The sequence below is a fragment of the Euprymna scolopes genome, chromosome 21, assembly GCF_053919585.1.
Source record: "Euprymna scolopes isolate OS-2025 chromosome 21, ASM5391958v1, whole genome shotgun sequence".
Taxonomy (NCBI): domain Eukaryota; kingdom Metazoa; phylum Mollusca; class Cephalopoda; order Sepiida; family Sepiolidae; genus Euprymna; species Euprymna scolopes.
In genome coordinates this window covers 96,295,435-96,306,752 of record NC_136502.1, presented here as the reverse complement: position 1 = coordinate 96,306,752, position 11,318 = coordinate 96,295,435, and the positions used below count along the sequence as shown (strand labels likewise).

At 34.2% G+C, this 11,318-nt stretch overlaps 1 protein-coding gene across 2 annotated transcripts; it reads left to right on the top strand.

Moving 5' to 3' along the window:
* LOC145242610 (uncharacterized) lies at nucleotides 1–10,981 on the top strand. Of its 2 annotated transcripts, none has more exons than XM_080105724.1 (2): nucleotides 1–119; nucleotides 8,117–10,981. In XM_080105724.1, the coding sequence occupies exon 2, from the start codon at nucleotides 8,319–8,321 to the stop codon at nucleotides 9,837–9,839; it is 1,521 nt and encodes a 506-aa protein (XP_079961850.1). In that variant the 5' UTR covers nucleotides 1–119; nucleotides 8,117–8,318; the 3' UTR covers nucleotides 9,840–10,981. The 2 variants fall into 2 exon arrangements, with proteins under 2 accessions (XP_079961850.1, XP_079961849.1); XM_080105723.1 differs by lacking the exon at nucleotides 1–119 and adding an exon at nucleotides 540–792.
* Nucleotides 10,982–11,318: the final 337 nt, after the last annotated feature.

Below are 11,318 nucleotides of genomic sequence, written 5' to 3'. Positions count from 1 at the left end.
GCCGACGAAAACACTACGACTCGCTTAATCGTAAAATTTGATTTGCTTGAATAAATAAAAAAAAAGTACTTGATCAAATTATGTGATTTTTGGAATATTTCATCTTCGTTCCGTGGTTGGTACGTACATCATACAGACTTTTCTGTATTTTCTTTAATTTTAATTGGTGTCATAAGTGCCAATCTGAATGAGCACCATATATTTAATATAAGCTATTAACAGAGAGATCGACGTTACCCGGGATTTAATGAGGATCAACGGATGTGCTACTGCTACACTGCTACACACACTTCCAATACATTCATTGTCATCGAAATCAGTGAAATATATTCATTTTGGAGTCAAGGGGAAAGATAGTAAAATAGCATAGTTTGCAGGAGTCTTATTTTACCAATTTTTTAATTTTATTCATTTATTTTTAATCAATCTCCCGCTATTCATAGGGATCTCGCCTCCCACTTTGGGAAAACCTGCAGAACGCCGCCAAGTCACTGTAACCTGAGTGTTTTAAATAAAGGGCAGATAACTTGTGATTTCTCAAGGGGAGATAATTACAAGGCAAACCATTCGTGAAAAATTCTTGTTCGTAAATAATAATGGACGTTTCTCTACAGAAACCTACTGGATAATTAATATCATAATCTCGGCTGTTTCTCCTTTGTTTTGTTTTTTTCTGCGATCTCTACTCCAGGCTATTTCAGAGCGCTTGTCCTGTGTATTTAAAAAAGTATATTATTTAATTATTAGTTGGTTGCGTTATTTGTGTAAATGCGAATGAAAAACGACATAATGGCAAGTATCATTGGTTCATTATTATTTTTTTTAATTGTTTTCAATCTAATAAAAAAAAACGAAGTGGAAAAAATATTCATTTTTATTTATATATAACAAAATAATGTTCTTTAACTATTGTGTTATTAAAAATAACTAAAGCAAATAACGAGTTGAAAAACAAAACAAAAACAATGCTTTTTATTAAAAATAAAAAGTTTATAGTTTAAATTTAAAAATCATTTTTCTTTATCTTAAATTAATTTTAAATCCGATAAAATCATTATTGGTAAGTTTACCATTAAATTAATTTTTTAATTTAATTTCCTGGTGGCTCTAAAAAAATCATGATTGACCCACTTCCTGAAGATACGGATGGCAATACGTACAACAATTGAATTGTTATTTTGTTTATCTTTTTTTAAAGTTTTTTTTTTTTTTTAATCGACTCTCTATACGCATTAAATTTATATTTTATCAATATTTATTTATAATTTTAGTTTATTTCTGGCCATTATTGTATCCATTCATTTTAGACAAAAATAACTTATTTGGAGTCGGTTGGAATGGATAAATTCATTAAAAAATAGCTCTAATCGTACTGAACATTTATGGTCTGATTGATCATCCGTACTACAAAAAAAAATGAATGTTTTTATAAAATCATTTAGCATTACTTTTATTTTTAAGAGATAAAAAACAACTCGGGTTTTTTAATCTGTAAGCATGAATTTTAAATTTATCTAATTTTTCTTAATTTATTTGTATTTTTGTGAAAACGTTCAGTTTATTTCGTTCTGCAATTTATTAATAGTAAACATCTAAAAAAAAAAAAAGGATTCGTTTTAGAGTTGGACATGGCAACTATTTACTTGTTTGCACTTTTGACTAGCAATTCTTTAAAAAAAAAAAAAATTTTATTGGGTTTTCTTTCGTTTACCAGTTCCTTTTTCGGTTATGGTACAAAGATTGGGTCCGAAAATCAAGCCTCGTTCTGAGTTCGTGGAAAGGTGCATTACGTGGTACTCTGTTCCCGGTGTCGAGGGAGAACCTAACCTCTTTGAATAAAGTGCCCAGTTGTTAACTTCGGACAACAGAAAAACGGAAAAGGTGTAACAATGTAACATACAACAAATAATTGCTACTAAAGGCAAGATAAGTTAGAAGAAAAACGGTAAATTTATACAAATACCGTGACAGCGAATTAGTAGAAAAAAATGTGGTAAAACTATACAAACACCGTGACAGCGAATTAACCCTACCCCTAACCCCTAACCCTAACCCTAAACCCTAACCCTAACCCTAACGCTGTCACGGTGTTTGTATAATAATACCAAAAATGTACCCTAACCCTAACCCAGTTTTCAGATTCGTGTTCAGCACACCGAAACGTAACAGAATACTACGTAAAAGATTTTACTAATTCGCTGTCACGGTGTTTGTATAATAACAAGAAGCAATTCCAAGAATTTTCGAGCATTTATTATGACAGTATTTAAGAATTACATTTTTTTTACTCGTGTTCATCCCTTACAAAGAATATCGCCACTTGGACGTAAGGGGCTACTATTTGGGGCCATGTCTAGGAAAGAGTAACAAGATATTTGTTTATATTACATTTAAACTTCTGCATATGGGTACAGTCAAGGAAGCAGGAAGGGAATTCCAAAGTCTAGCTGTTCGAGGGAAGAAACTATTAGAATAGAAAGCTTTCTGGCATTTAGAGACATCAACAGTGAAGAGAAGAGGTGAGATCTTATTGCTAAGCGGGTTTGTCGGGATATGTATGTCGAGGGGGTACAAGTGCAACAAGTTCATCAGAACACATTCCATTAAAATATTTGTAAAACAGGCACAGTGATGCAACACTGCGGCGATGGGACAGGGGCTGGAGATTAGTTGATAAAGTGGGTCTGATTAGGTTGACAACACTTTTTTGGACCCTATCAAAGAGGCAGAGACTAGTGGTAGATATACTAGCCTAGATGTGGCAACAATACTCCATGCATGGGTGAATGGTGGCCTTGTAGATGTACAGGATACTCTCGGGTGTGAGTAATCTTCTAGCTCGATAAAGGAAATCCACCTTCTTTGCAGCAGCCTTTGCAATGTCCTCTATGTATTTGTTCCAGTTCATATTGCCTGCAAATGTTAGGCCGAGGAGTTTGAAGGTAGAATTCTCAGGTAGGGTGCTATTTGTCATGGATATAGGCAGTTGGAGAGGCGTCTTGTAATTGTTAAAGGAGAGCAGCTTAGTTTTACTAGCATTAAATGTTACCATCCATTTGCAGCCCCATTCCACTATAGTTTGGAGGTCATTTTCTAACGAATCTGCCATTTTCTTAGATTTATGTACATCTGTTCTTCCCTCATGCATATTATAGAGCGTTGTATCATCAGCAAATATACCCATCTCGGACACATTATTATCAGAGGTCGTTTATGAATATCAGAAATAATAATGGTCCAAGGATCAACCTCTGAGGCACTTCCGCATTAATGTTATGCTGCTTGAATGTACGTCTGTTAATGACAACCTGTATGCTTCTATTGTCTAAGAAGAATCTAATTATATTCAGTATATATCCACTTATACTGTACATTTTAATTTTTATTAGTAGCCCTTTGTGTCAGACTTTGTAAAAGGCTTTGGAGATATCAAGGGCTACATCCCTGTCTTCGCCCGCCTTATCCAGTACATGGTAAATGCGTTCAGAGATGACTGTTAAAATATCTGCAGTAGAACAACATTGCCTGAATCCATACTGTTTGTCAGAGAGAAGATTAGCTTTTGCAAGGAGATGTGGTGAACTGATGTTTGATTAATTAAGGTTTCAAAGATTTCAGTGAAGAGGGGAAAGAGACTAATGGGCCGATAATTGAGAGGGTCTGTTCCTTCACCAGAATTCTTGTACACTGGTACCACAGAGGCCATCTTCCTGCTATTAGGGAAGCAAAATTCAGCAAGGCATTTATTATAGAGCTTAGAAAGTATGGGGACTAGCTCGGCTGAACATTTCTTAATTAGTATAGCAGGATGAGATCAGGCCCACACGATATTGAGGTGTCTAAGTTTTTTATGATATCGCAGACATGAGAAGGGGTGATTTTTTACATCATGTAATCTGTCTTCAATCCGGATAGTGAAATTTGGGAGGGAGTTGTTTGTTGGCTCTAAGGTGGAGTTGAAGGCAAATCTCTGGGCAAGCAGTTCCGCCTTCTCCATTGCCGTGCATACAACCTTCTTGTTGTTGCTCAGTGGAGGAATCACTGATTGCCGTTTATTCATTACTTTATCATAGATTTTCCAGAAATCACGAGTTCCTATTCTGTGCGATTCTATGCATTTCCTGATTATTTCAGCATGCTTTCTTTTGGCTGTCGCTATTTCACTCTTACAATGATTTCTAACATCTACAAATTTTTGCCTATTTGTATTTGACTTATGACGTACAAACTGGCGGAATGCATGCTGTCTTTGTGCAATAGCACCTGTACAATCATTGGGGTGAGTGGGGCTTGCTATAATACTTTCGTGTGGAAACGTGCTTCAATGCTCACTTTGCACCATTCAGTCACGGCCACCGAGAGTAAGAAGAAGGCCTGTTAACTGAAAAATGTTTGCAGGCAATGTAGGTAAGACTGTCAGTACTATATGAGGGCTATTTGAAAAAGAGCAATAAAACATTTTTAAAAAGAAAAAGGAACACAGTTCGATTACTACTTAGACTGAACTTTATTCAATATAAAATATAAACATTATCTATGTAAAATTAAGTAATTTTAAAGCAATATACAATTTAATACTGATAAAACTGAATTATGAATTTAGGAAACAAAGAATTAAAAAAACATATTAAACACCAACGATAAATAATTTTAAAAGTGCAAACAAACAATAAATAATTTTAAGAATGAAAACAAACGATATTTGTTTTCATTCTAATATACTTGACACCACTTTTGTTTGAAGTAAAGAGAAACGTAAGTTAAAACACAGTTGGAACATTAGTAACTTATCTTGTCTTTGGTAACATTTATCTTCGGCACAGGATCACAGTGTAGTATCTGTTCTGATGCTACACTTCATTTGTTCTGTTTTTGGTCAGTGGAGGAATAATCCTTCATGACTGAGACAATTTTTATCTTATTTTTATTCCTATCCAAAGTGCGCCCTTTTGGGGAGCTAGACTTTCCCACATTAAAAACCGACCTTGTGTCTAACTGTGCCCTCGTGGGAAGGCAAGTAAATAAATTTTTCAAAAATTAAAAAAAATGTAAAAATTATTTGTTTATAATTCTAAAAAGAAACAATCAAATTTAATATATAACGTTCAGTCACAGCTAATTTTATTAATGGTGAATAATTTTCAAACTGACTTTAGAAAAAAATATAGAACTTTAAAATATTTGGAAATACTCAGTGAAAGATTTTATTTATTATTAAAAAGACATTTTGACAAATATTCTCATGTAAAACTATTTGTTCATAATTTTTAAAATTAAATAAAATTTAATTAAATTTTCAACCTTCCTGATAGACTTTTTAACCTTATAAGAAAATAAAGTTAAAAATATCAACATAATATTTGCTGTATTAGCAATAAATAGTATTGTTTATTTAATTTATATTAACAATGTTATCAAACAATTAACAAATAACATTACTTACTTTACTATATTTGGTTGGAATAAAATTTTCCCTTCTAATGGCACGTATTCAAATTGAGATTTGCTCCTTCTCTTTAGGAAAAGAAAATATATGTACTTTGGGGCCTTTTGGATAGTTTCCTCAGCAATTTGGAACAACGCAAGAATAAACCATGTTGGACACCAAACTGAAAACTGTAGACAAAACTGCTGCTGATAAGGACCTTTAGCCTAGACCATATACCTACAAGTCGATCTGACAATGACGTCACACTGTCATGTGCATCGGCCTTCTTCTTACTCTTGGTACGTTTTGATTTTGGCACAGATAAAGAGTGGGGAAAATTATTGACGGTAGTTTCAGCCAGACGGGTGTTTATCGTGAAAGATTGGCGAGGGGGGGGGACCAGAGAGTGGAGCTCAGACGAGCACTTGCCATGGAAGTAACGATAAAACAAAGACAGGCTTGCAACGTCTCTTCTGTGGGAGAGAGGTTGTAGGGAAGAGTAGTAGGACCTTGTTGTTTTGAGCAATGGTTTCTCACCTTGAGGTTGGGATTTAAATGTGATGTCAACTGATACCACTAGGTGGTCTGCATTTTCAAGTGGACTGTGGGCATTAGTCACACAATCCTCAAGTACTGTGGTGAGAAATAGGTCTAGAAGTGAAGCCTGCTGAGACTACATCATCTATATTACTTCTAAGCGCATAGATATTTGTGAATTTGATTATTTTTTTATTATTTTAGTTTGGAGGTTGAGCAAAATAATAAGTACTTAAAGAATGTTCTTCTGTCTTCTAAAGAAGTTTAAATTAGATTAAGGAGAAGTTCCCCTCTCATAATATGTTAAAAAAATTATGTAAATATAGAGCATGGGGAGCAAACTAGTGTTTTATAATTTGGTTTAGATGAAACTAGTCTGGATGCCCGGCATTGCCTGGGTGTTTGTAGGTGTGTGTTGAGCAAAAGAAAAAAAAAGTGGTAATCGGCAGGCAGGCTCAAACCCGTACCGCGAAGAAGGAAAAAAATGTGAAAAAAAAAAAAGAAGTGGCGAAGATTTAAATTATGACTAGTCAATTGAAAAGAGGCGATGACTGTCAAAAATATCAGCAAAAAAAGCGAACCCCTCTTGTAGAAAAGTGCCTAGTTGAGGGTTGAGGAATTAATATTTTTAACTAATTTTTCTATATTTGTTGTCCGAAGGGTCGAGCTTCGAAACGATACCGATCTTGTGAAAATTTGTTGCCTCTGTCGGAAGTTTTAGGTAGACATACATACATTTAAACAGATAGGTGAGATTTATATAATAGATAGTAATTTAAACTGTTTAAGAGATACACAAGTAATATTAAGAAATTTCAAAGGGAGAATTAACATAATATTAAGGATGGATTCGAGAGTATTATCATACAAGACAGAAAATTTTTCTAATTTCAAAAACACTATAAGAACAATATTTTCATGACTAATTGTGCTACCAAAATAAATTTTGTACCATTTGTTTTGCAACAATTTATGTAACTACATTAAAAGTTTTGTACTTGTGCAGATTTCGAACTGGACGTATCTAAGCGTCTGCCTGGCTTTGCTTGGAATATTATGTCAGCCATTAATGTTTGCCTGTAATCTCACATAAGACGCTGATCAGCCAATCACAATGCACAATAATGAGCAGATGACTTTTGGATAAACATTGGAAGAGAAAAAAACTAAATATTACATGAAAGCATGGAGACTAACAGCACTATGAATTTATTACTGTTAGACAAACAACTGCAGACACCTAAAGAAGTAGTTGTTTTTTTTTTTTTTGCTGTTTTTTCTTTTTGTTTTTTTTTTGTTTTTTTAGCTTTTTGTTTTTTTTCTTTTGTTTTTTTCTTTTGTTTCTTTTCTTTTAGTTTTTTTTTTTTTGCTTTTTTTTGTTTTTTTTGTCAAAATAAGAAATTAATTGAATCTCTTAAAGAATTACTTTACATGTGCTGTTAGATGCATCATGGCAAAGAGAGGCTCTGTAAGTGATGGAAGGTGTTCAAACCTTTTACAATTTTCTTTAGCAAAGAAGAAAAAAATTTTTGACAATTGAGCCTTTTTTTTTTTTATTTTTTTTTGCAATTTTCTTTGAAAAGAAAAAATTGAACAGAACAAAAAGAATACTTGAAAATAATTTTTTTTTAACTCTTTAAAACTTTTTGAAAGACAAAAAAAACATACATAATTTGTTTTGAAAAGAAAAATGAAAAAACTTTTGTTTGCTAAACATTATCTCAAAAATGAAAAAAAAAAAAAAATGATTATAGTAAATTCCTCCCTCCCCCTCCTTCTGCATAAAAAAGGTTTGCTATGAAACCGTATTAGAATAAAAAAACAAAATTACAGTGTGTGTGGGTTTTTTTTTTTTTTCTGTTTTTATTTCTACGATTTCCATTTATTTTATTTTTCTGTTTTGTACGATTGTTAAGATTTGATCATCAGCAACGCTCGGCATAATCTGGCAGTTGACAACATGTTTCAGGTAAAGTCGAACGAATGCTTAGATACATCCGTTTCAGAATCTGCACAAGTACCAAAAGTTTTTAGATATAATGAAAGTAAAATTTTGGTCTGTGATTCCTACTTACCAATTAAGTCTTTGTTCTGACTTTTTTACTCTGTCATCTTACCAAATGCTTAAAGATTTTTTCTTTTCTTTTTCAGATAAATGCAATAAAAAAGAAACATAAAATTCTTTGAGAAATCTAAATAAAAAATCTTAAAGAAGGAAACCCTAAAAAATGATATCGCAGAACATGATATTTTGTTAATGCAGGAGCCTTAGTTATTTATTTTTAAAATTTTTATAGTTAATCTAAGGTCTTCTTAAATTAAAAAAAAAAAAAAAAATCAACAGACTGATAGCATGGAGACAACTCAACCAATTTACAATCCGGCCGGAGGTCACACAATGACCTTTGATCTTTGCAGCAGTGGCCACAATAAAACCACCACCACAATAACAGCAAACACTCTCCAACAACAACAACAACAACCTCGAAACACTACTTTTCATATGCACACTTCTAAACCCCCTCATCCTCAGCAGAATCATGAGCAAGTCCACCAGAATAACAACACCAACAATACCTCCAACATTATTCTCACCACCACCACAACTACCACCATCACGACTCCAACAACAATCCCAATCGTCTCCAATGATACCTCCACCTCTACCATTAACATCAACAACAATCCCAACGGCATCGATATAAAAAGACCAGTCACTGGATTTTGCACCCCAATAACCCTAACTGATCAACCCACGATGAGTATGACTCTGCTCCCTACCGATACAAGCAAGACAAAAGACAAGCCCTTCAAATGTGAAACATGCCGTAAAGCATTTTCCCGTCAATCGAACTTGACCCACCACGAAGATACACCTTCAGAACGCAAGCATTTTCATTGCACTTACTGCTGCAAGGCGTTCCCTGTGCGAGCCCGACTGCGTGATCATGAGAGGTCACACACTGGCGAGAAGCCTCATAAGTGCCAGCTATGTCCGAAGGCATTCAGTCATCAGACAAACCTTAAAAATCACTTGCGGGTACATTCTGGTGAGCGTCCCTTTGCCTGCTCGATGTGTGGTAAAAGGTTTAGCCACCAGACGAACTTGCGTAACCATGAGAGAACCCATACCGGTATCAAGCCTTATGTCTGCGGACATTGCAACAAGGGTTTCGGTCACATCACAAATTTAAAGAACCACCGCCGGGTACACACGGGTGAGAAACCCTTTGTTTGTGGTCACTGTGGAAAGGCATTTGGCCACCAAACCAACTTAAAAAACCACCAGAAGACGCACAACAACGTTGAAAACCAAAACTATATCGACAACGTGAACGAACTGCAGAGATTGTCTGCAGCAGCTGCCGGTGCACTCCTGCAGTCGTCAAACTCGGCGCTGCATACAGTAGAAGAATTACAGCGGCTTTCATCAACCAATGTCCAACTGCTGGAAGATGCACAGCGGATGTTACTGGCGGTGACGACTGCTACGACCGTTAATTCGACGGCGACGCGCACGGTTGAAGAACTACAGAAGCTGTCCTCACTAAATTCTGGCTCCCCTGAGCAGTTGCCACAGGATCTGCCAACGTCTCTAGGTTCCTCGGGGTCAACACCATCCGCAACAACCTCTACTACTCGGTTACTTTGCGACCAACAGAGGCTGTCACCAACATCTCGACGGTTAATAGAAGAACAACACCGCATGTCACATTCGTCAGCCCGGCGTTCAATTGAGGAATTGCAACGGCTTTCATGTGAGACGTCTACAGCAGCAAACCGCGCAGTAGAGGAGTTGCAGAAGTTGTCTACGCAGTCGGCCCTACTCCGAATGCATGCTCCAAATAAAGGAAAAGATCTACACCCAAACTAAACTAAAACACTTTGTACGCATACATCATATATGCTAATTGGCTAAAACATATAAATGAGATTATACTTTTTTTAGGCACTTACATGTAAACACTTTGAAAAATTTGGCGACCAAAATTAAAAACAAAAAATTGTTATTCTAGAATCTAAAGTGGCGATAAGTTTTCCATATAAATCTTATGTAAAATGATCGCTGATTTGTGGACTAGCAGTTTCTAACTGGATAGCATTTAAGGACATAAAATTAAGAACTGCAAACTAGCCATTTGCAAGAAATTTAATGTTTATGATATAGGAATAGAAAAAATTGGCATTAAATAAATGAACAAGCATAAGTTTGAGCGGTTTAAAAACAAAAAATTTTTTGGAATAATCGTCACTAACTCTTTAAGTCCAGGTGGCAAGTGACAAAAAATATACAAAAGTTCTGACACACACACACACACACACACAATTGATTTCTAAGAAATTACAAAAAATAGCCAAGATTTAACAAAAATGAAAACTGGTTACATGTCCTTAAAATGCTATTTGGTCAGAAGTTGGGTGATCATTTAACCATAAAATTTATATGCTAAACTGATCCCCCTATTCTAAACTCTATTTTAATTTATCTTTACTGTCCAGTTTTTTCAGGCTGCTTACATGTATCAAAAAGAAAAAAAAAGTAGAATCTAATTAAATATTTTTGGGGGAGAGTGGGCTGAATTAGCATATGATGTCATGGTACTACCACTGAAATATTATCCCAATCAAGAGCGGATTTTTTAAGTTGTTTAAAATAAAAATATTAAAGTGTGGGGTGGGGGAAATGGGCAAAAAAATGTCTTTTTTTTTCTCTTGCCTTATATTTTTCAAAAGTTGTCTGTGCTTATTGATTTTTAATTTTTTTTTTTTTTTTTTAACAGATATAAAAAAATCAAAGAATTTTAATACAAAGGAAACTATGGCTACATTAACACTGTTCCTACGTACGTAAATTGTATTGTAAATTGATACTAATAAAACTTTAAAAAATAAATGCAACTTCTTTTTTTTAAATCTTCTTTTAGGATCTGAACCCGTAACCTCAGCATTTAAAAGTGGAAGTTAACACAATCAAATTAGTTTTAAAAAGTGAAAATGTACAGGGTTCCCCCCCCACCCCCAAAAAATGTACTCACACTTCAACTGTTATCAGCATTGTCTAGACAATCATTGTCATCACTTGGAACATTTGCAAAGATAATTCAGTGCACCTATATTATAATAACAAAATTTAGAAAAACGAAAAAATCGATTTAAAAAAAAAAAAAAAAAAATGGTATCTACAGATATTTTGTACCAATTTCAACTAAAAGCAATATCTACTTAATTGGCATGTAAGAAGAACGTAAATATTACCACATTATTTAAAAAAAAAAATGAGTTTTTAATTTTTTTTGTAAGAAGTCGTTGCCATATTTCTTTGGTTATTACCAAAGAAATATGGCAACGACTT

What these genes read in the sequence shown, in the direction of transcription:
- LOC145242610 (XM_080105724.1), top strand. Translation starts at nt 8,319, where the DNA reads ATGGAGACAACTCAACCAATTTACAATCCGGCCGGAGGTCACACAATG.